A 25929-nucleotide genomic window follows, 5' to 3' on the forward strand; every position below is an offset into this window, starting at 1 on the left:
TTCGTAAGGGTCAACTTTATTGCATATATCAGTAAAAGGGAACTCACCGTAAATGTCTATATCCAGGCTTTAGACACCGAAGAGGTATAATTCGCTGAGATAACAAATGGTTATTGGTGGAATCCATTACCGTAAATCTCAGGAAGGCCAAATCTTGGAACATTACTCTAAAGTGAAACGTTTCGTTCCAGATTGGATTCAATGCATTTTTTGATACCTTAAATCTCAACATTGTACACTATTATCAGAGCCTTAAAAGCAAACTTACAACTTTAGTTCTTTGTTTGGCACAGTCCACTTGAATCCCAATGATTTCAACTTCCACATAAACACTTAGAGAAACGCTGTTCTGGCATACATATTGCCCAGAAAGGACACTTATTACAAACTGGGAAGAGTGAATCCCATCGAACTGTTTATCCCAGGGATTGAATCTATCAATAGAGCGTTTGAGAAGTTGAAGGTCACCTCTCATGAAAACTTTACCTTCGATACATTACGTGACTCTTATCCCACATCACTCTGGGCTTAGTGACATATCCGCACTTACCATTGATCTCGAAGAGTGAATTTTGCAGCTGCATTGCAGTGTCTTCAGTTTGAAAGTTTAGTGCCGTCATTTGAATTCCTGCATCAATTTGAAATAGTACTCAAACTTGATACTGAACCATGATTTAACATTACCAAATGACCAAAATATCACAGGATTAAAATTGCTAGAGTCGATTCTCATTGGTGCTGGGTAAGTCCTCATCAGCTGAGTTTGAGTGTGAGCCACCAACGCCAAAGGTTGCTTTCTGCATAGTTTCTTTGCGGTGTTTTCGTTTATAGACGAACATTGATAGCAGGGGTAATTAATGTTTGGTCTTTGTGTCTTCTTTTCCTATAGCAATGGCAGATTTAGCCCCTTCTATGACCGATAGCATTGAAACAAACCTCATTTTCGTATAAAGTGCTATCGGATTCGGTCCCAATACCGGACGTTGATATGTTTGAGGCAGAACTGCTGCCTGTGGTCACTATCGAACTACCAGATATGGACACACAAGTCTTTTGCCTTTGCTTGACTGAACTGCTAGGCGATATGGTATTCAAACCTCGAAACTTGATGGCCTAAAAAGATTTGCTGGTCAAACTCTTTGTAACTTTACTGCAAAAAGTATTGACCTGCACGTATACAACCAAATCTGAAAGTTCTTTCGAAATCTGGCTTCCTTTCTTCCTCATCTTATCATCCGTAGGCAATGATCTCTTGGTCGAACTCGTTTTCCCATGAGGCCCGTAAGGACGAGGAGAGTCATTTGGTGCCAATATGGAATGAATCATAGCTTTTTCTGCAATATAATTTGACTGTAAATCTGATCGAGCAACGTCCCTTATAAGCCGACCTTCGATAGCATCCTCGTCATCTTCATCATCGTAATCATCATCACTAAAGTCGTCATTGAACGAGCTGGAACTAGCGTTGCTGATTATCGAGCTAGTCCGGCCTGGAACCGAGTGTCTCATGCCACTTCCAGGTCTGATGGGTGTTGACATGGCACTGAATGGTGGAGGGATTTCCATGGTCAACTTCTTGTTTTTGATCAGAATTCTATTCTTCAGCTGCTCCGGAGATGGGAGGTAAGGCTCATCGCTATAGTCACTTTCAAAGAGAAAGCTGGTAACCAAGCGATCACCAAAGACCCTCTGAAATCAAGTAATAAACAATGAAATCTTGCACTGAGCCGAACCTCCATTTCATAATGTTGATGCCGGCTTCTACCTGAAAAATATGTGCCATCCTTGACTGTTGCTGCAATGAACAATGATTTTCTAACGACAGAATCACGGGATATGGCGAAGTGACAAAAGCGTTCTTGCTGATAGTTTCTACGACCGCAGTGAAGGGGATCTTGGTCGTGAACGTGTGTCCATGGTAAATCATAGGGTAGCCATCCTCCCCGTCCCAGCAATCCAATTCAACGCACCGACAACCAGATAACAGCACCTAAAATCAACCCAATTCTTCAGATCTCAATAAACGATTACCCGTGAAGTATTTCACCTGACTGTACAGTTCAATAGATGATTCTCCCTTCAGCTGATGGCCAGTCAAATACGTGTTGTGCGATGAAGCAACGTAATAGGTGGACAAAGGCTTTCGCATTTCCTCGTCCATTGGCACCTCACATTCTGGGATGAAGGCGTAATTGTCCTTGTCCATAAGATATCTGGCAAACCCTTCGAAGGACAGGCAATGCTGGGCTCTGAGCGTTGGGTCAGGTTCATGCCTCTGGAAAAGTGAAAGAATTGAAATATTTTCTTCTGTGGTTTGTACTGTAAAGTACTGGTCCGCAGCTAGCTTAGTACTGTAAGCGCATGACTAAGGTAAGATTTTGTGCGTAGGTACTTTTTTGTAAACTTTTGCCTCAAAAATGGTTGAGAGTAAATAATTCGCTAATGAAGTCCCCAGACCGCAGCTCCAAAAATTTTTTCCCAACAATTATTTAGTCAAAATCAAAAAACCAAAAATTTGTGAAAGATGTACATGGTGTTCCACATTCGAGTTTCAACAGGAAGATCTCGAAAATTGTAGGAAATACAAAATCGGCTAAATAGAGATAAAGTTATGTTTTTATGAAGGGAGTACTTTGCCTTTATAATTATTTAAAAATTCCGACTACTTTCGGAGATATCTGGAAAACCCAAAATTATTATTAAAAAAAAAAATCTGCCCTAAATTATAGAAAAACATGAAAAGGAGAACATTTTCTTCAGACACCTTTTCCCGCGCTAAGGCATTAAAATAGTTTTTCGGAGATATGACGTTTCGGTCTTTCAATACCATCATCAATTTTTTTTCAGATAGGGACCTGACCTTTTTTTACGAATTCGACTAGTCATTGATAATTGATAATTGACTAAATATTTTCGATCTAGACATCGCAAATCGGAAAGTGCGACACGTGGTTGTTTTTGAATTATTAATAACTAACCGAATTAGTAAAAAAATGGTCAAGTCTCTACTTAAAAAAAAAGTTGATGATGGTATTGAAAAAATCGAAATGTCGTATCTGTGAAAAACTACTTTTATGTTATAGCGCGGAAAAAATGTCTTAACAAAGTGTTCTCCATTTTCATGTTTCTGTGTAATTTAAGGCAGAAAAAAAAGAAAATGTTCGGTTTTCTCCGGATATCTTCGGAAGTGATCGAAATTTTTAAACGATCGAAAAGGCAAAGTATTCCTCTCATAAGGACACAACTTTGCCTCCACTTAACCGACTCTGTATCTCCTACGGTTTCCGAAATCCCCACATAGAGAGTCAAATATAGGACACCCCGTACCCATGTAGATTTTGCATGATAAAACGTCAAGACTATTTTTGGTAGAAATACATTTTCTCGAATTTTATTTTAATACCACCGGATAATAATAATTCAAGATCGATTTCCAAATTATTCGCTTTCCAAATCGTCGCGTTTTATATCCCTGTTCTTGTGAAATATAACACCAGCAGACGTCAGACTTTCTTTACGTCCCAAACTGACCTGCATATTTTAGAATAATTCCATAAAATTAAACCACTCGAAAACATGTAACTTCGTTTAGTGTGGATATATTTATGGCCCCCAATAACGAAAATAACATTAAATCAGTGATATATGTTTAAACTCTGCTTCGATTGACTCGCTCAAAAGCTCGCATTTATAAGCCCTTTTGTCTTTGTCAAAGATACGGTTTGGTTATTTTGGTCACTTTATTATGGTATGCCCGAAACTGCAGAGATGAGAAGACTGTTACGTTAAGCACTTAGTGCTAATTACGACACCATACAAACGGTCTAGTTTCCGATTTAAAACAAACATTTAGCGTTCTAGGTCTCTTTGTATATCAAGATTTTATCTAAGAGTGTGTCGAAAAAGTATCGAAAAATTGTCGCGTCAATAAAAGTATGTTGAAAATAAATTATACATTTTTAACTCCCAAACTAGTGTAGAAAATCCCATTAAAGCTGCCAAAACTAGCTACTCACATCTATTAAATCTTTCACTTCGTCTTCGCTTCTCGTTTCCATCTGTCTGGTTTCTAGGAATTTTGTGAAAGTCGACAAAGTTATCACTTGAGAATTATTAGTGTCAATCCCGGCGCAGTTAGTAAAAATGCTGGCTGCGGCAATGGCGTCAAACACCTTCTTCTGAGTATTGACCACTTGACCTTCTAGTTCTTGTCTGCTATTTCTCGTCAACAATCCTAAAAATGCACCTAGTCACAAATTTATCCGAGCTAAAGGCAAACAAATTGAAATATTTATGTAAATTGGTCCCAAACACAAAATTTGTGCCCCGTGAATATTCTTTGTTGTCTCTACCTTCGGACTGGAATAATAAACTTAAGCCGATTAAAATTTCAAATAAGAACAGCAAAGGAAGAGGGACTTTTGATGTTCCGTGATGTTATTATGAGATTAATATCTTACCAAATTTTGTAGCTTTTCGGGTGTGCTGCTCCGAGGATTTCGATTTTACTCCGTTTATCTTAGTAGTATTCACAGCCATACTTCTATAAGATATTGCTAACTGTTCGAATAAATCTCTGAGATCTTTCCGAATTAATAAACTGCAATAAAAGAGAAAATTAAGTTAAATTAGATATAACTGAAGTTTCCTCTCGCCCGTCTAGGGATTTGCAAAGGTTGACTGCACTATCAGAACAAAGGGGCAGGCCATAATTAACTACTTAAGAGTTATAAATGTATAGCTGGTTATTTCGGGATATGCGGTTGCCCGGGTCAAAGGATAGATAAGCTTATAGGGCCTTAAATTGCCTTGGAGTTTATCGACGTTAAATAATTAATAAGTCCTGACCGAGAATTCCGATTTGTTGAACGAACACTGAGATCACTTAAACCTCAGAGGTGCCCACTTACCTAAACGAACGAAATAACGTTACAAAATCTACGAAATCTAACTGAGTATCATACAAAATTGAGCCAACTCTAGGATGTCTGCCATGCCACAGGTGCTCAGTAGAGCCATGTCGGTCTCTGAAAAAGTATCGCGATTATTGCGGATGTAATGGAGGGGACGATGGAAATTTACCTGTCGAATTTCGGTTGACTAGCCGAAGTGTAGGCCAGTTGACCCAAACTGTGATGACGCGCCACGTCCGGCTGGTGATCGGCACCGAAAGTGGTAGGAGTGGACTGTCTATGGTGCGTTTGATTCCTCCAATAGCTGCTCTCCATGCACATGGTGGCCGGTTCCACGAAAGACGACTTCAAACTTTTATCCTGCGGACCAGAACCGATAATTTCGAAACACAGAAACTCAAGGGGGGGGGCAGCCGTACCTTGCTAACCTTGAAAGTTTGATTACTCAAAATTTGTTTCTTCTTAATTTTCATGGAGACTTCCCGCCTCAGACCCGACGTTTCGGCTGATTGGTTATTACCAGGCTTTGTTCCGGCTAGTGACCAGTCTCTACCACCAAACGACTAAAATTCGAGTTTCATGATATTCCGTCTCTGTTGCTTACATAAACAGTCACACTAACCCGAATTGCATCCGCTGCCAACGGGCCGCAACAGTACCCATCTTCATGATACAGTTGCAAATATTGTTCCCTTAACCATAGCAAACGTTTATCACAGAGGTTATTAAGCCTAGATATGCCACGAATTAGCCAGTACAGCCCATTATACCAGACCCTGGAAAATTAAAATTCAACATAACTCCCTTGAGTACGATCCGCAAATTTGTTTCAAGGATATCGTTAAAGAGATGAAACTTTATCGGGCATTCCATGGACTTCCGGGCTGTTTTAAGCTCCAGAAATTTCAAAGTTATGGAATCTCCGCTATTAACTTCAGCATAACTTTAGTCTCAAAAGGCACAACTTAAAATTGGAAGACCAACAGCGTCCTGCTTTGAATTGGTTTCTCATAAAGTACGATCGAGGCCGTAATAAGGAAATTGTGAAACTTTAAAAAATGCAAATATGGGTCTAGTTACCTGCATTCAGCAGGAGGACAGACCACATATAGCAATCTGTTATCGCTAAGGCCATTCCCGTGCAGAATTGTGAAAGCGCATTCATTCCCTGGTTCATGGTTTAATCCATATCGGCGAGCTATTGCCGCCAACTCACTATCCTTATCTAAATCTCTGCCCCCCAGGTGTATCTCCTTTATTGACATTAAGTCTAAGAACCTGGAAAGAAAGTCATAAAATTCAGGTGGAATCTGGTCCTTTCATAGGAAAACGTTACAAGTTCACTAGAGTTCCAATTTGGTTATTTTTTAGATATCACGAAACTTTATAGATATTATGCACAATTTACTTAGAAGAACAAGAATTAAAACATACCCATCATCTAAAGTGGTCATTGAACTCTGTTCGCCGCCTCCCTGCAAAGCTAGTTTGGTCAACAATCCTGGAGCTAACGTGTCCTCAGGATTAAAACTCAAATTAAAATCCTGCGAAAACGGATCTCCCTCGTTGACATTCCCAGCTTTCAGTGCCGACCAACTAGGTCGTACCCATGTCAGTACCGTGGACGAACGATCCAAACGTAGATAAAGGAACGTCCCTTTCACCGTGGAAGGCGTCTGGTTTTCCTGCCCCTCCCATAGGACCACTGTACTCCCATGATGTAGGATCTAAATAAGAAATTGATAAGTTTAATTTTTAGCGATAAAAGGATAAACTGGGCTCAATACCGAGCCCAATACATGTCAACCCTGATCTAAAATTATTCAATAATAAATCAAAGGACGGCGAAGGACAAGTCCGGATTTAAAGTTTAATGAGATATTTTTAGGCGATAAACGCCTGCCGTAGCCGCAAGCATTCTTAAAGGTAATATTTTGTTATGGAATAGAGGAGAACACTGATGGAGAAGAAAGTGGGTCAAGGTCACGCGCTTCCATGCAGAAAAATGGGCGTTTACGCCCCGATGAAACCGATATTGACAATGCAATTTTTATTCAGGCGAGCTCTGAAGCCTGAAGTTTCTAGATGTGAGACTTTGCCAATACCTGCATTACGTGTTGGTCAATTTTGGTATGCGCCGATGAAAGACACACAAAACTGACTCCATGGTCGTGCACCAGGGGCTGAACCGGATGGTAATCGTCCACATCTACGTCATACTCGCTGTCCATCTCTGAATCTTGGGAACGGGCTGCTGACAAAACCCGAGATTCATTTGGGATACATGACCTATAAGAAGGGAGCTCTCAATCAAACAGCAAAATGGAATCAAACGTAACTCACTTAAGGTAATTGATGAGGGTCACGGTGGGACTCAGCCGATTTCTTGTATGGTAATGCTGATGGCATAACGATATATGGTCCATAACGGCTTGAGTTCGATAGATTTTCTCCAGGTTGATTAATCCCCCGGGTCCGATCTTTGTAAAATGATGGTCCTCACCATTGTAGTCTGATATGAACTGGAAACGCAAAATCAAATGTCAGTCACAAACTGTGCCATCTAACACGTGCACAACCGGTGGAACGCAAACACAACAGAGAATAAATGCTAAGGGTTTTTATATAAATGCGGTGTGACAAGTTACCTACATTCCCTTTCCGGAAACCCTTCGTCAAAGTTCTGAAATGCCCCAAGGAGACACCGAAGGGCGCATTTCAATTTTTTGCAATGTGGTTTTCTATTATGTTCGGAAAAAGCTGGACAGAGCCGAAAAGTAGGCAACAATCATCAGGGACTTGACACACTCTGCCAGCTTTTTCCGAATTAAAGGATAAGACAGATTTGTTTCTCTCTTTCCCCCTGAATAAAAGATGACGTGAATATAGTGATTGAGGGTGAAAAAAAGTAGAGAAGATTTCTGGAAATGGGACAAAATTTGGTGATTGCGATGGCCTCTGCAAGTTCCCCTCTTACAAACATTTGCGCATTACGGATGATTGAGTAGACATTCTAATAAAATAATGTTATTGTATAAGAATAATAAAAAAGTCACACTCTGTACATAAACAATCCTTCATTAAATTCAAAAGACGGAAAAATATTTCAGGGAAAATAGAGTGATTGAAAGGAAACGGAAGTGTCTTATGTGTCCTGTAAGGCAAATAGGGTCCTAAATGGTCCAGTTGTGGCGACTGTTTTTCCATTTTGTCTAAATTTGTACTAGTTTTTCAATTATTCTAGCCATATGTGTCCGTTCTTATAGTAATGATGGAAAATGGATTGTGTAACGGGTTGTCGGGTTGCCTTATCTTTGTAATCAGTCTTAGTGCGATCCGCTCTGTTGTTTGCATGCATTGTTTAGTTTTTCCACCGCATTTGCTCTCAATCTGGGTCCGTGGTCTAACAATGGTCTGCAGATGAATTTTTATGTCTTTGTTGCAGTTTTGACACTGATCTCCCAATCTTTATACCACTGTGCCAGACACTGTCGAATGCATTACGAATGTCCATAAATATGCTTGCTAGGCATTCTACGGTTTAGATGTGTCGTGTGCATGTTGTTAGTCAAAACTGAGAGCGGGTAAATGCTATTCTGCGTCAGTTTTAACTAAGAACGGTTTGCCATTTGACCGCTCCAATAAAAGCAAAATTTTTATCTGCTCGATAAGCGTTGAGTAAGACAATACCGTGGTGCTAGTCATTATTCAGCAAGGAAATTGGACATTACCCGTTAGCGTTATTGCCAAATAAAATAAAAGAAAAAATTCCAGCCTCAACATAACGCCATTCGATATAACGCTTGTTTTGTTCTGTTAAACGGGTTTAATTCAATAACATTTTTCAAGCATGAATAAACATGATATTATTCAGTTTCCTTTATTTTATTTTTTCCTGTTAGATCCAAATAACAGTGACTAATATTTGAAAATTGAAGATAAAAAGACGTAAAATCAGGTAAATCTCTTGGTGAAGGTAATTACCAGCTTGCCCTCATGTGCGGTATGCTAAATGCGCAAAAAAAAATATATCTACCTGCAGCGGAATTTGGATCGAGGAATAACGACCATTCATAAAGGTTTGCCAACACGGATAATTACGGGTGGAAAGTAGTTATTAATCTATGGAGATTCCACTCAAACTCTAGAATTTGCTAAAATGGGTTAATCTAATAATTAGTTATTTTGCTACATGAAAGTGGCTAGGGATTCAGAGATACGTCGGCGATTTCATAAACATTCTATCATCCAACAGATCTCCAAATTCTCAGCCGCTCTAACGCTAATAAAGTAATTCTTAAAAAAATTCCTACTCTTCGAGATCACCAAGCCCCAACTTATAGTCTCACCTACCACTTGTCTCTGCTGCGCTTGCTCCGCCCTGCTGCCTTTTGGGGGTTTACCGCAAGGGTTCGGCACACCAGGTTCCGGGTAATTGCTCGCCAGTATCTCTCGAAGTTCCCTGAGAAAGGCGCCGAAGAATGGCACCACCGGGCACTCGGCCATGGCGAGGGCTCGGCTAAGGGCTCGGTCATACTCTGCAGACAACAAGGCTGCCGACAGGAAATTAAGGATTGGCAGCGTGTCTTTCTCGGTGATCGACAGCCAGAATGGTTTGAGTTTGTTTGATCTAGAATAGAGAGGCCACATGAAAATAATCTGGTTTGAAGTTTCCGACGAGAAAGCTGGAAAGTCACGTATTCGCAGAGCTCGCGAGCACAGTTCGCAAGAAGTGCACTCGCCAATTTTGATAGGGAGAAAATTTTCAGATACTTTACGATTTAGGTATCTGACTATTAAGATGTTTTATCTGCTTTTGTCCTCAAACATCTTCCGCGGCTCTGTAAGAAAACTGACGCTATTGAAAAATTTAAATTACATTCAGGATCTTATCGACGATCTGCCATGCTGTAGAACTCGCAGAGGGTGAGCATAAATAGTCATTATTGTTTTAGATTAAACATGTTGACGCTAACGCTCAACAAAATTCAAGTCTTCTATACGTTTTAGTAAGTTGACCACTCATCATGTTCTGTCACACAATAAGCAACTGGCTTCCGCCGGCCTAGCACCACCTATCTAATACTTCCTGGTTAAAAGTTATGCCCGTCAATTCTGGACCAATATTTCTCCCATTTCTGACCCCAGGGAATAGCCAGTTCTAGTTTTCCGGGACACGAGAAGCTCGGGAAAACTGCCAAAACCACGCCCCTTTTCTCATGAATTGCGACGCAAACAACCTACATATCATACATATACACGTCGTCTCAAATTAGTCATCCATATCTTGGGATCTTGAAAACCATAGAAGTTCTAATGCCAGTTAATCGGGAAAAGCCACAGGAAATTCTTTTAGCAACGTAATGGCGAAAACGACGCGGAGCTAACTGTGCAGGTGCTTAGGGAATTTTGGGAAAACCTAAATGACTCACCGCAATAATGCGCATTTAATAATACGAATACGCCGGCGGCATTAAAATTTAGAGCCAACGTTTCGGTTGCGTGGAACCATCATTAAGCTGTCTGTTTCCTCAATACGTTACCGACACGTTCCCCGTTCAACCGATTTGGAAACTCCTACAGTTTCCGGGATACCGGTGCACTGGACGCCGATTTGGAACACGCTGTATATAAAAAAAAGTGGTGGTTCGTGCGCGCCTTTGAATTGAATAACGACATGTAATGACACAAACATGCTTTATACGTTTGTAAGGCGTTATTACCAAACAAAATCCCCGCCTGTTGAATAAACATTCAGTAGGGCAACAATACCGTGGTGCTGGTAATTATTCAGTGGAACTCAATATTACCCTGTTTTGCTGTCTATGTGTATCCTTGGCTGCTTATAATAAAATCGTGCACTGTCGAAGCAAAGCATGTGCGAATATGGTTAGCGAAGTTAATGAAAATTTAATTACTTAAAAACTTAATTATTATTAACATCGCTAATCGATAACATAAATAATTAAATTATTTCATAATTTCATTACCGTTTATGTCATGCATGGTCGTGGAAAAAGAGCAGCGATTTACTCGTTGAAATTAATTTTTTGTAATGTGTGGTGGGCCCCCGGCGATAGAAAATGTAATTTTCATTGCTCGTTGAACAATAAACAGGTGCCGACACGGTTAAGACCGCGCCGGCGCACTGCCAGCGGTTTCGTAATGAGCTCTGTGGTACCGCCACGGCTGCATCGTCGCTCGGCACACAGTTAAATGGGAATATCATGACGTGGGGTAGCTCTTTTCAAAATATTCGGAATCCACGCTCTTATTTAGACCACAAATCCCCCACATCCAATAAAGTCTGGCAAAAAGATTCAGCTCCAGAGACCGATGAGCAATATGTGAAATCTAAATTTTCGTTTGTCCGATATCCCACAGCAAATAGTCCCCAGGAAGAAATATATAATTATTATTGTGATTAAACATTTAACACTCATTACTGAATCCCGCATTGCTATACAACGTTTATTACTGAATAGAAAATGTTAATGTGGTCGCCCGATGGGGACTAAATATATATTTGTTGAGCGACGTTATCTACCGAGCGACCTTGCTAAATTGTCCGATAGAGTTTTTGTGAACGGACCCGTTTTACTCGCTTCAAAATTGCCGAATGAAGACAGAAACGGGTGAGTTGCTTAAGAAGTTGAGCAGGTGAGAGACTGACGAAGTTCTGTTAAAGAGCAAGTAGTTTCCGCCGGCCTACAACCTCATATCTGCTGGAGGCCGAAAGAAACCCCTGCCCTTCCGACAGAAAATTACCATAAACTTACGCAACATTCTTCTTATTTACAACGTAATGCCCTCACTAAAACATAAATATGGCTGTGTAAGACATTATTTCACATTGCGCATAAAGGCTCTTTCTGGAAACTTTTACGTTTTTCATGGCCCTTTGTTAGAGCTTTCGCTCGTAACTAGTCCTGCGGTTCGATTCAAAATCTGCTTGTTTAAGGATTTTATGTCTGGAGCATCTGGCCCGAAGTCCTTGGTGTGATTCCGTAATAATTTCGAAAATTGCCGCAGTGTTTTACTTCTTTTCTGCATGAGGAAACATCCCGCCTTATCTCTTTGTTCAAGCAAACTTTGCAAGTCGGTAAATAAAACAGGTAACTATTCCCTTACACGAAAATCCACTTCAAATATGCTCTGCTTGGGTGAAAAAAATCTAGCTAGAGAATGTATTTTACCACCACAACACACATCAGCTTAGCTCAAAAAGCAATTTTCTTGACAAGTAAAATTCAACTTTAGAATTTTCTTTGGCGCGCTAAACCGCTCCAAAAATCCACTTTGTAATGGCAAATCGATGGAAATGCGAATCCGTTTCGCTTTTATCAGCTGCTACGGGGTGAGAGAACTAATGGAAATGGCTAACCCTATGGAAAGTTAAAACGCGAGTTTTCCCCATTAAAACGCTGATTTAAGTTCGTGTAACCGCGTCGGCTGATTTGTGGGAAAACTTATTCCCAGTTCATGGGAGAGATTAAACTCGTTATGTAGGATTTATTTTTTTTTAGAATGTGCCATCCCGTAGTAAAAGGAACATAATTGAACAAGAAAAATTGATTTTCTAACAGCCCAAAACAGTTTTCAGAGATAACAGATCGGAGCCGCTCTTTTTGCACAAAATGTTGAAACATAAAAGATCTAAATGGCAGTTTAACCATTAAAACTCTGCTATTACGGCTAACAGCCTTTCTGATAGTGGAGCACAAACTTTGTATTTTTCCTGTTTGCGATTAAAATCATTGCTGCTGCAGTTTCATTTTATCACATTTTTCATTAAATTACACCACTTTAATAAAATACAGGATTAGTCATAACATGAAGGATTATGACTCTCAATTTTTTCGCGCGCTAAACTTACTTGAGGCCCGCAATGATTTCCATCGCTCCATTGAAATTGCCAATGTTCCAAGAGGAAAGTGCCACTCGCAGGACGCAGGAGACCACTGCTCTTCTGGCATCATGAGTCGGTTGTGATATGATCAATTGAGTTACCCAAGCGCTGACCTGAAATAACGAGAGTAGTTAAGTAATTATTTTATCTTGCTCATGAAGTAGATCACGTAATTGAACATTATGCCGTAAGAGGAACTTGATTGTGAGGGAGCTGGTTTAACATATAACCAAAAAAATCCTTTACCTGGTAATTGTAAGCAGAGGCTCAGCGACTATTATTATATTCCAAAGATTGAAAATCTCCATGGAAAAGATTACCGAAATTTATATCTATCTTTGAGTCTCATACCTTCACCTTCCATATTTCCCCAGTCCATGATATGAAAATTCCTCCCTTGGAACACTAATTTATGGGTAGGCCACATTAATCTCGACTTCCATAAGAGCTTGTGTCAAGTTTCAGTTATGCACGACCACTTTGAATAAAACCTGATACTGTTGAACCTTCTTGGGTCGAATTTCGTGGGTTCAACTTCGTGTATTCCAAAATCGTTTCTCCATTGCTGAAATTCTCACTACGTCAAGGATTCTGTGAGGACTCTAAGTTAACATTCTCTGCGCCGAAGAATTCGAAGCGAAGCATTTGCAAATCTATATTTATAAGAAGCTTCTTTTGAGTCTTTGGATGTAAATGCACCAGTATCTTCTAAGCAATATTTTGCAATACTCTGTATAGATTTACGTATATTTTTTGCCTTTGAGCTTTGCCCCTGGGCAATGCCCCCTTGGGGTACTCAGCATTACTTCCCTTGGGTGATGCTGGATAAATTTTACTGAATTTTCCATTTTAGAAATTTAGCATTTTTACCGTCACATCTACTCTTACATAATGGGGTTCCCGCGCTCCTATCCTCTCCAATAATTCTATTTAGTCTCTCTCTCTTTGTGGTTAAATTGGGGAGAATAAATCAGGACTTCAATTTGGCAGCAGGCAATTAATTTGAATTCCACTTTTTCGAAGGCTGCTCCATTCATTGCGCGGATAAGCTATTCAGCTGACCTTCCCATTTAATTCTCCGACATTCGAAAATGTTTCATTGTTTTTCAAGAAAATATAGGATACAAATCAAAGAGTATAATTAATGAATTTAGTTTTAAAGTCTTTCCTTCTGCGTAGTCACTACTTGTAATTGTGAGGGATTCCTCCGTTGGCAGTTCGTAATGGAGAAAAGTGGAGCAGAATGGGATTTTTCAGCTCGATGATTAATAGTGCTTTCGACGTTATAAGGCAAGAACATATAATATATAACTTTGGCCAGACCAGATAGTTCGTCTTTATGAAAACGAAAATTTATCAATAAAATTCCTAGAAATCGTTTATACGAAGATTTTGGCTTATAAGCTGAGATGCCTGTGAAAAAGTTTCCTTTATATGCTGCGTTTGAGTTTCCCTGAATTCATGAGGTTTCCACGAGGAGATTAAAATTCCAAAGTATATATTAGATTAGATTTATGAATAGGAAATCGGGTACAGATTGAGCATAGCAGGAAAATTTATTTAAGCAGAATCCTTGTTTGTTGAAAATGTTTGCCACTGTCCCTGTAACTATAAAGGACACCAAACTACGTCACGATTTCAAACAGGCCACTCTAACTGGCAAGAAAATTTTTATACAGGGTGTTTCCTAAACGTGCGGCGCAAGCTGAAGGGGCGCTCCCTAGGACTATTTTCTGCTGACATGAATTGCTGACATTATTTTTCGATTTCGTCCAATAAATACAGTTTAATGAGAAGGGCAAACCAGCGAGGCAACCCCATAAGTTCAATACTCAGCCTATTGAATTCTCGGGTGAATCGAAAACGAAAGCAAAATAGAGGATGTTTCATTTGAAATCGATAAATGTTAGATTGACCCGGTTTCATGGAAGGCTCTGCATATGTAAAATCGTAATAAAATTAAGGTTCGCTAAAATCTTCTATTTTTAATGTGTTTTCGAAAATTTGCTGCATGCGCAGGGAAGGAGGTTGGAGGGCTTTATCCATAGACACACTAAACTTGCCCTGCAGTGCCGGGTGTAGGTCGGTATAAGTGGATAAGGCAGATACAGGTTTCTAAACGGCCTTTTAGAACAAAAGTGTGACATAAAATTGAAAAATTCTTGAAGATTTTTTAACGAACCAAAAGATAAAACAACAAATACCAATTTCATAAAATTAAACAGTCACAATCACATAAATACACATATTCCCTTAACTTCTAAAAGCGGCCCATATTCTCTGCAATTTACAGGAGAAATACAGACAGATAATATCAAGATGAAAGCCGGGTGCTTTGTACATTGTTTAATCTCATGATAAACTCATGATCCAACTAAATATGAGGGGAGGTTGAAAGCGAAATATTAAATTAAGCTGAGGAAATCTTTATTAGAAATATGTATATCAACGACTTGGTTTGTAGGAGAAGAGGGTATTTGTTGTAATAAAGGAAAGGTCACCGTTTCTAGGCCCAACAGATTTGTATCGCGGACAACCTAAAATCAATATGTGTCATGGCGAATATGAAAGGGGTGCCCAATTCCAAGTAGCATACACATTTGAATTTATATTAAAAACGTGATGGTTTTGTGGAAATGCTTAACTGCCATATTTCTCAAGAACCGCTTATGCTGCAGCCATAAAATTACGTTATTAACCTATCGCGTTTTATAAAATAATTTCCCCAAATCTGGCTCAACTGGTAAACAATCAGTTATGATCAGTCATAATAATACATAACAACACGCAATATCAAGTCAGACATATCTCTCTGCCTGTGTTATATATAAAATATGATCCCATAATTCACACGGCATTAGACGCACGAGCTATAACGTAAAACTACCATTTTATTACCACCGGGTTATTATCGCAGGTTTATGCCAGGTGTAATGTACACAATAAGTCTTAGAATCGATAACATTTTAGTATTTTTAGCTCTTCTCAGTCATATTCGTGCAAACTTTAGCTGCCGAACGTACCTCGTTAAATCTGTTGATCAAGGTACTAACTGAAGACTTGGAGGTTGAGGCTGTACCCCCAGGCAAGCTGGCCTCAGATGTGCCAGTAGCGCCTCCTAAATCCGCTGTCACCTGTCGAAGGTAGTCGATAGGTGGGACCTGGAATTTAAAGACAATATGTTAGTTTCCTCTTTAGAATTTCCAGAACCTGCATTTTCAGTGAGATTTTTAATGCTTAATGTGGGATTTTACATGTTACCCATTTATCTGTGTACTTTTACTAGGGACAGGTTTAAAACTTGCCCTTATTTAGCATTTGAGGACCTAAGTGTACGTAGATTTGTCCGATGGCCCATAGAACATTGAGCAAAGCGAAAGAGAGCAATCGCTAGACGGGGTACTGTCCTTGGCATGGGGGTTTTATCGAACAATTATTAATGGACAAAAATTTAGGAATTTGATTTGCCTCTATTTTCCTCCTGAAAGATGAGCCCAAGTGATACTTTATTTAAAGTTTTATTGTTTAAATTTAGCTCGAGAAAGGACACTCATAAATCAGGAACGCTTTCGTATCTGTAGGTGGTTTTACGGTCAATTCGTCCCAAAGTAGATACATTTTTTCTCCATTCATCTTATGCTGACTTATTTCTCTTATTTCAACTGGATTCCTGTTTCAAACCAAAACATAATTTTTGTTTAATTTCTTCAATTTTACGCTTTATTTGTCCTCAATTTCGTTCTCTATCTATCTCTAGTAATCAATTGCGACGAATGAAATGGCCGCAAACAAATTTGCTTGCAAATTTCCATTTCGTAATTTTATTACTTCATATTCATTGTACTTCTGCGTAATTGCTAAAAATTCCAAACTGAAACTATTTCGCACAGAAAATAAATCTTCCATTCAATCCTTTCCGGGACGTTAATCGACGTTAATATTTAAACCGAATTAAATTCTCGAGATTTTGAAATTGTAGGTACCTAATCTGCCAGTACGTAATATCGCAATATAATATTTCGGAGTTAAATTGCGATGCTTAGTAGCTTCTCGAAACTCAAGAAACTTCCTTTTACACCTGAGTAACGGTTTAACTGAAATTTGGGTCAATTTACCAACTCCCCTAGTGACGCCCATGGTTTTTGACATTCAAAAGTTAAATAGTTCTTACTGTTTCGCGTCCTCGGAGGTCTGCGAACATCTTGAGAGGAAAAATTTACTGCTAAAACGCAAAGAAGGAAAAAGATAATTCTCCCATTAAATGTGCTACTCTGCATACTGTACCTTTTTAATTATACACAGATTTGGATTAAGTTATATGGATAATGACTGTATAAAAGTTGTCTAAAAATGTTGAATATGCAGAATTGTAAATTCGAAAGGGAATATTTGAAAAAGGTTTCTTGTCGTTATTGTGGTTTCAGAGTTCTATTCCCTGGATGAAATTTTTAGGTCATTATCCTGCCAATATCCTTCTCTCGACACCATTCGGCCTAGCTTTTTGTCCCGTTTCAATATATTATTGTGAGTTGAAAATATCATACTCAGCGAGTGACTATTATTGGATAAATTTCTCTTTTCTAATGCATCACCTCCTCGCACAGACGGTGCTTCTTTGGAGGAATTGTTTTTTTTTTGTACGAACTTTTGAATATGTATGAATTTTTGTTTTTTGATGAGATCGGTATAGAACGTACTATCTGATGTCCAATTATATTCGATACCATGCCAGCTCCTTTTCAGCACCTTCTTTAACTCACATAATCGTAAAATCTCACCAAGCTTCGTCGATTTTATCTTAGCCGCCCATGGGTACCTCGTCTATAAAAAGAACAATGGGCATGAAAAGAAACTTATTCCCTCTTTTTTCGCGACTTACTTTAACTTACTTCGGACAATTTTTCACGGCAATTCATCGCAATCTCTGTCGGGCTTCAAAACTACGTGCTGTTTTAGTACGTTCTCAATAACTTTCGATGCTATAATTATCCTGTTTTTCATCGATAATCTCGCCAATTGACTGTACGATTATCTGCACGATACAAAAGTGGAAAAAAAATTCGATGGTGACATTTAATTCATTAACCTCCAGAATAATCCGCTATTCCGATGATGTTTTCCAGGATCGTGAGGTGCATTTCTTTAGGAGTATTATAAAATTAAAAACTGGAAGGTAACATTAATCGCAAAATGCCTGTATAGAAACGTGTTATACAAAATTTAAAACTTTTGTGCCAATTTATTGTTTCCTTTACGCAGTTACATTACGAAAACTTCGTACCTTTATCAGATCTGGGTCCAAAACGCAACCCCAAGTTAGGGCAATATGTTACACTCTCACACGTGCTCGAAAAATAGAACTTTACGGTTTTTATCGAAAGTTATAGGGTCACATAAGTTAAAGGTGTCCTTGATCGAAAGTTGTTTTATACTTCGCGACTGCTGCAAACAGCTTTGGTCTTTTTTCTTGCTAACGATGTTATTAAATATTGAACAATAAGGGAGAAAATAGAATATAAAAATGTTCCCTTGTTATATTGTTCGATCCATAACAAATTTAAAATTACAAAACTGGGAATATTCGTACGAAGGTAGAATAATAATGACGCTCAATCCGAAAATATAATAAAGAACCTCGTCAGAGCGAGCCGAAATGGATAACAAGCCATTTCTATAGAATTACATAATCGGCAATTGAAAATGGAAAAAAACCAATTATTGTTAAATCCCGTTAAATCTCAGTAACCCAGATCATATTCAAAGCAAATTAGTTATCACTACGTTTATTTTAATTATACGGGAACTGTTACCTACCACTTGAGAACTACATTGCTATGTTACCGCAGATAGTAATTAATTTATCTTATTATTAGATTCTTAATCATTTTTTTAGTGTTAGAGACTTTACCTGATAGAATAATTGATACTCTGTATCGGCCAATCGTAAAGCAACTTCTTCGGGGAAGTGGAGCAACTCCTGCAGCTCCTCCAGTTCTGCGCAGTAGGACGTCTGCGCTGTGAGAGGAATCCTCTTCTCCAGCTCTGAAAGATAATAGTTCAGAGTATATTACATTAAATTAAAAAAAAAAAGCCGCACTCCCTACTTCTTAAAGTTTCAAGAAAAGCTCATGATGATAGCCCATAAAAATTCGGTCTTTTTTCAATATCACGAATTTTTCGCTAGATATCAAAATCAGCATAAGGCTGTGGTTGTTGAACCTAAAAGCTAGGTTAAACATTCTCCGGATGTTGCCGTACAACATACAATATAACTTTTAATTCCTCCTACAGAGACCGACTCAGTCGAGTGTCCTGAGAGGGAGAATTGTTTCTGAGAGGCATATTTAAGAGTGATGAAGGTTAGGAATTGAGAAATAATCAGTACAAGCTAACCCACATAGAAATAATAATCTGGGGCTGATTGATCCCTAGCAAATTATGTTTGATGAATTATTAGGTTGAAAATCAGCTGATAGGTGAAACTGGAAATGTTTCGGCAAGTGAAACAGTAACAAATATTCTACTGTTTCATGACCTCGCAACCTTTAATTTCGAAAATGTAATCTGTATAGATAATATAGAACTCAGAAAATTGAGCACAGGCTTCTCCGAGTCCAATATTGTTGTGATCAAGTCAAAACCTGCTATGTGGAGCCTTTGTAACTTATAAGAAAATTGTTGCAACAGTTTCCTACATCACACCATTTGTGAAGCCGAGAATGCGTGAATTCTAGCTACAGTTTTTCTTTTAATTAAAAATTTTTCCGACGAACGTCTTAACCCGAATTATTGTGGCGTTTCTGAGCTCCTGTAAGGAAGACGATAAACTACATAGAGCAAGTTTTGACTTGACAACATATACAGGATGTTAGTAAAATAACTTTCGTAAATTTAACCAGTGATTAAGAACATCATTTTGAACAAAAAAGTTCCTTACAACGGGGGTCGTAAATACAACCATTTCCCTGGAAAATCAAAAAAACATTTTCTGAGAATTGGCAACGTCGCCTCGTATTTATTTCATTTTCACACCTACCTAAGTAGCCGCATGAAGTGGGTTTGCTTTTTACACGTTTTTTGTAGGCCTAATAGATTTTACAGTACATAATTAATAAAATGCACTAAATTCATGGAATTTAAAAATTGTATGATTCTTATTTTATTATTTTGAAAAGCCATTTACCTTGAAATTATTGTTATCATCTTTAATTAGCTTAACATGACACGTTACACATTTTACACCACTCACATCACATTCAAAAACACAAATTTATTATTGTTTTTGGTACATTAAATGTTCTAAATGTTCACCATTTGAGTCCATGCATGCTCTACCCCGGGTACTCCTTATTGAACTTTTTTGAACAAGGTTTAAAATTTGTTCTTCGGCTTCAAAACCAACTTCTCTCTGTCGACCTCGTGTCCTTGATATAAAGAAACAACATTCCCTGTATCCAGAAGATTTTGGGAAACTCGCACAAATGTTTATCGAGCTGGAAGTTTTCTTTCTGGATAAGGATTACCGTAAATGCGCCTAACTTCTTCAGAATTTTATAACGCCTCTACATAGATCAAAAGCATGTCATGATACTCGCGTACGGAATACATTGTCACTTAGGTACTGTTAATAAGTCGGAATAAAAGCACTTAAAGCTCGCTCAAATTAACTTTGCGGATAATCTGTTACGTGTACCGACAGAAGATGCATTCAACGAGACCGAAATCACACTAAAATATTAAAAGTATGGAAGGACATACAGTCCATGACAAATTTGAAAAATAAGGGTGGTTTTTGTCTTGTCCCTTCTTGATGGTCACTAATGAGCTGCACATGTCCATGGCGCCAGGCATCTTTGTCCAGGATCATATGTCACAAAATGGGATAAAGTGCAGATGGTTACATAACTCATGTACTATTGAAGTACTAAGTCAATCTGTTTACTGCGCATTCCAATGCCTTATCACTTCACTCGCAACGTGGGTGAGCGACCCTCATAAGGGCCATAAAAAACAACCATAACGAAAATAAATTTCTCTTTCTCAGTAACGTTCAGTGCGGCGTTGTCACTTGCGTTTTTTTTTACCGCTTAAGTTATTAATTAAGTTTTCAATTGCTTTTAGCAATGTTATTGTTGAATAATTTTAAGTTTTTTTTGTTACACGTCAAATAACCAAAATGTGTCAAGTACATTTTTCCACATTTTATTCAAATTTTAAACCTTATCATAGCTTTTTGGTTACCAACTTTGACATATTTTTTTTGAAAAAACTATTAAGTTTTCGACCCCTCTTGTAAGGAACTTTTTTGTTTAAAATGATGTTCTTAATCACTAGTTAAATTTACGAAAGTTATTTCACTAACACCCTGTATACTATACAAATACAGTGTCGAAGTTTTGGATGGAACAGTCCATATAACTAAGCTGAGGAACATATGTGGCCAAAATCCTCGGACACGTCAATTTTTAGTTTTTCTTGTGGTTTTTTGATGGTAAATTTATGTATTAAATCGGTCCTCTTCAGGACCAAAAAAATTTAAAAAGAAATCAAGTTTTAGTTTTTGATATGTTCAATCGTAAATTTCTCGAGACCTGTTGCGTTTAGCTATAGGACATGGTACGTGAAACACACTTACAAATTTTACGTAGAATTCAAAAATGAAATAAAAAATAAGTGTTTCCATTTGAAAAAACAAAGGTGGTGGTCGTACCTGATTTTTGGACTACCCGGTATACATGAATTTACTATAAAAAAAAACACAAGAAAAAATAAAAATCGGCGTGTCCGAGGATTTTGGCTGCATATGTTTGGCGTCCTAGTTATATGGACTGTTCCATCCAAAACTTCCACACTGTATATATGTGGGATATGTAATTTCCACAGGGGTTTCACTGGAATTCTACACATCTTGCTAATATGGTTCTGTTCATATAGAGGAAAGAGCCAATTGCAGGAAATTATTTGGCCTAATTGCTTCTGCTGTAAGCTTTAAAACAGCCCATTCTGTTAAAGGTCTACTAATTGTCTACTAAATGTTTTTTTTCTCTTCTCCTTAGAATACATGTGATAACATAATGCTAATTATGCACCGACATATTATCTCCCTCGAGCAGCAGAATAGCATACCCCATTTTCACAGTGAAATGTGTTGCATTAAAACAACATTCTTGTACTGTGGGCTGTAGCAGCTAGCAAAAGATAAACCAATTTCCCCCAGGTTAACTGGCTGAAGATTCCGCAAATTGCAGCATTAAAGCACGGCTCATATTCTTTGAATAGTTTGTTCTAAGGTTACGTTAAATGTTTTCTTTGCGGTTGGTTCTTCGTAGAGAATTCTCCTTAAATTTGACTGGATAGTCAGGATATTTGCACTGCTGCAAGGCTAGGAAAAAATCTGAAATAAAACTATCTTTTTAATTCTAGATAAACATAAGAATCTTAATCTGGTAGTTGCTATTTCAGATTTGGAAAGTTCGCAATTGGAATAATCTCTTGAGGGAGCTTAAGTCCCAGAAACTTGTAGGCGTTTTATAAAACCTCCAGGATTTATTATATAATTATTTCATTAAAGCAGTAATAAATTACGTTGCCATTTTTGCAAAATGCTGTTTAATCTTCCAAACGATTTGCAAATATACTTCGGCGACTTTGGTCTGTTTGCCTTTGTGACAAAAGCGCTTATGTCTATACATAAATAATACTTCATAAAATGCAAAGAACAGAAAGGGAAAAAAATGTGGAACTATTCAAATAGAGCGGTTGAAAGGAAAATCGAGCGTGATCGTCTTGTTCGTCTTATATAAGGCAGGCAAAGAGGATTCAGAATAGTCCAGTTTTGAGGATTGTTGTTTCATCTTGCTCGAATTTGAGCCTTTTTATTCGTTTCTGTCTATATGTGTTTGCGTAATTTTTTGATACAGCTGTGTGACTTTTTACTGTTAGTGATGGGAATTCTGCTCCAATTTGCTAATTCGAAAGTACCAGTTGAACTTTGGTGGCATTTGGCATTCATCTTCACTTATAGAACCACGAACCGTCTGAATTCTTTCCACTGCTGACTCAATCGTTATGTCATGCTCAATACGCGCAATGCAGTCTTCATATTGAGACATGTTGGTTATAAAGGAAACCTAAGAGCGGCGATTCCTATGGGAGCCCTTGTTCAAGAGAAAAGGGGAAAGAAAGAGTGTGTCGAAGAGGGATTTTTTCCAGCTAAACCGCAGTCCAGGTGTAAGTATGGGAATATGTAAATTTAAGTCTATAGCGATCTTTAAGTTGTCTAGGTCGATAAAAAGGATCCCCCTCGAAAATCCTGGACTTTAAATTCGGCACCAAATATGCTGGAGTCGTTTTAGAATTTCATTTAAGCACTTTACGTGAAACACGCTCGTGTACAATCATCAAACGCTTTTGGGCTCAGTTTTAAGTAGTCATCTTTGTCGTTTAATTAAAGCAAAAGGACCATTTAAGAGGAGAACCAATTACCTCCTGTTATTCCCCGCACCTGACAAAATGCGACTCAAGATTCCCGATCGGCAGCTTATACAACTTTCATTGCTGCTATAGAAACTTTTTCGCTCTCCTTATTCTCGAAAGGGCATTATCATGTAATAGAGTTTCGAGAGCAATACTTGATTGAAGCGGGAATTCAAAGGCTTTACCTAGCCTAAACTTGACTACTTCAATGAAGTTTAACTTTCAATTACAGGATTTTGGTAGCACTGTTGTTGCTAAAATGTCAAATGTTTAAGGGAATTTAGTATATTTTTATCAGAGAATTGGTATTTTTGGACTGTGATATTTTCCCTAGTCGATAGCGAAAACGTGCACTTCACCGCGTACTCATTTAGGTTGACACGTCATTGTGTGCGGTAAGGCTAAATTTGCTGCACTCAATTAATCGTTGTGAAACTGGTTGGTTATTTTCTCCGATATTGAATAAAAGCGCAAAAGGTAAAACATATGCTCTATAAATTTAAATTTAGGAAGCGACGCCCGGCGTCGCGACGTCGAGGGAATATTTTTTCCAGAAACATGCCTTTTTCTCTTCAAAACTTTGAAATTCGATAAATTCTGAACAAGTTTTGTATAAAAAGTTTTATGAGGTCTCTACTACTTTATAACACACAGGAGGCCAAATATTAACGTAGTGTCTTAAAATGCGTAATATCTTTTCACAACAGTAAGTGCATTTTTTAGACTTTAGAGGACAGGCCATTTAGTGTACTCCACTGCTTGAGCCATGCTAAGTGCATATAATAATTTAGGGACTGATATTCTTCTAGTGAGAACCCTCTCTACCATTCTTTCCAACCAAACTTGTTCGCAAGGCGCCACGGTCCATTTCTAAAACGATTTATCCCTCAATCAATGTAATAGAATCTTTTATCCCTGTAAAAATTAAAACTTTATTCTGAATTTTTCTAAACTTAATGCAACGAAACGAATAGAGATATTTTAAAAACCTCTAAAAGAAACAGACATATAAAAAAAGTCATCAATTTGACCACTTTGGATTCACGTGCTATTAGAGACGTAATTTATAGCTGTATGTATGAAAAATATGTTTTCATTCTTGCTTTTATCCCTGAACATTAACAGCTTGGGCAACACCATGAAGGACCCACTAATTAAAATGCAGATGGTACATGAGCAAAAATTAATATACAAAAAATGCTGAACAAGGCTTTCGAGCTAAATGAGGGTAAGTGTTACATAACATTCTCCCGAGCACTGATTTGGCTTCTGATGGAAATCACCCGACTATACAGAATGTCCTGAATGGAAATTGCGACAATTTAACCGCGTATCCTACATCAAAACATAATACTGATTTGCTGAATAAACTTTATTCGAAAAATGCTTCGTTGGGAAAATATCATGGCACGTTAAGTTTAGCAAAAGGGTCGGCTGTATGAGAGCCAGTTTGAAAAGTGCGTTAAAAGGAATTTTTATTTTTCCCTCGAAAATGATGCATCGTATAGAAAAGTCGAACGAAAGCTTGGTTTCTCCGAAATTGAGCGAATGATCCAAATCTGACTTTCATTTCATGAAAAAGCAGTGCCGTGATAATTTTTTCTTCAAAAATTTGCAGTGACATGCTAGTGCCTATGCTATTAGAAAGAGGCATTTACATATAAAATAGGCAAATTTTTCTCTAAAGTGTTTGCGCAATTACTGAAATCTTATAGCTGAAATCTAGCTAGGCAGGAAAGCAACCACTAGGAACTGAAAAAATAATAATATCATATCAACAAAAATTTTATAAAGCAGTATATTTACCTACGATAGACTATTGATATTCCGAAATTAGACATCGAATTCTAGCCACACATTGGGTTCAGATTAATTTTGCGTTTGCAATAAATATTTCTTAAATGATTTAAATTAAATATGATTTAATCACAACTGACTATTAAACAACATAGCCAAAATATTAATTTATGGATGGCCATGCCACTAGGAAAAATTTTAAACCTCGCTTTAAAATAATATTGACGAGGATTAAAAGCTTTTTCAATCCCCGTCAATAGTTGTTATTATTGGCACACAACTGCCCTAGTTACAAAACAACTCTATAATTCAAATTGTGTCCGACCAGAGCAATTGATATCCCGCTCATTATCAAACGTATTCTTTAACTGACAGATTCGGAATGGGGCCCCGGTCCTGGACGTACCAATTTAATGCGCTAGATGGATATTTGAAGTGAACTAACGGTTTTCTACACAAAAGCTGCCAACAACAAATACTGACAACTTTTAGTTTAGAGTAAACAGGTAATAAGTATTGACCACAACGGATATCTTTTTCCGGTGTACAGGGTGTGCCAACAACGTGAATCGCTCGACATATTGTTTAGACTTGGAGCAAAAAGTTATTAAAAGTTTAAGCTATGAGTGGTGAGCATATTTAAGGAATATGCGAAGATACGCAGGATGTTTCAGAATAGCATGACATTGCTAAATATCATATCGATCAGCACCATTTATTTATCAAGTCCTACACCTATATTCCACAGTTTGTGAATATTTAAAAAACTATTTTAACCCGCCCAGAGTAAGGGGCTCTCCTGCGTAAACGCCGAGTCATCTATCATAGCGCAAA

At 38.0% G+C, this 25929-nt stretch overlaps 1 protein-coding gene across 2 annotated transcripts in view; it reads right to left on the reverse strand.

Annotated features, from left to right (window-relative positions):
• The window catches only part of LOC136416220 (1-phosphatidylinositol 4,5-bisphosphate phosphodiesterase epsilon-1-like), a 76907-nt gene that overhangs the window by 5347 nt on the left and 45631 nt on the right, over positions 1–25929 (reverse strand). Inside the window, exons 3-25 of one of the 2 annotated variants that reach the window (XM_066401310.1) lie at positions 18731–18864; positions 15846–15983; positions 12790–12935; positions 9267–9543; positions 7257–7435; positions 7019–7202; positions 6348–6640; positions 5994–6191; positions 5536–5689; positions 5333–5476; positions 5083–5273; positions 4911–5027; positions 4461–4600; positions 4017–4234; positions 2048–2275; positions 1766–1990; positions 1389–1689; positions 1168–1334; positions 937–1113; positions 685–883; positions 487–628; positions 269–434; positions 48–217 (exon numbers count right to left, since the gene is read on the reverse strand). In XM_066401310.1, the coding sequence (XP_066257407.1) occupies positions 48–217; positions 269–434; positions 487–628; positions 685–883; positions 937–1113; positions 1168–1334; positions 1389–1689; positions 1766–1990; positions 2048–2275; positions 4017–4234; positions 4461–4600; positions 4911–5027; positions 5083–5273; positions 5333–5476; positions 5536–5689; positions 5994–6191; positions 6348–6640; positions 7019–7202; positions 7257–7435; positions 9267–9543; positions 12790–12935; positions 15846–15983; positions 18731–18864 (4288 nt within the window). Of the gene's footprint in view, positions 1–47; positions 218–268; positions 435–486; positions 629–684; positions 884–936; positions 1114–1167; positions 1690–1765; positions 1991–2047; positions 2276–4016; positions 4235–4460; positions 4601–4910; positions 5028–5082; positions 5274–5332; positions 5477–5535; positions 5690–5993; positions 6192–6347; positions 6641–7018; positions 7203–7256; positions 7436–9266; positions 9544–12789; positions 12936–15845; positions 15984–18730; positions 18865–25929 lie in introns of both variants that reach the window. The other variant, XM_066401302.1, reaches the window with a different exon arrangement.

This window comes from Euwallacea similis, chromosome 2 (genome assembly GCF_039881205.1).
Source record: "Euwallacea similis isolate ESF13 chromosome 2, ESF131.1, whole genome shotgun sequence".
Taxonomy (NCBI): domain Eukaryota; kingdom Metazoa; phylum Arthropoda; class Insecta; order Coleoptera; family Curculionidae; genus Euwallacea; species Euwallacea similis.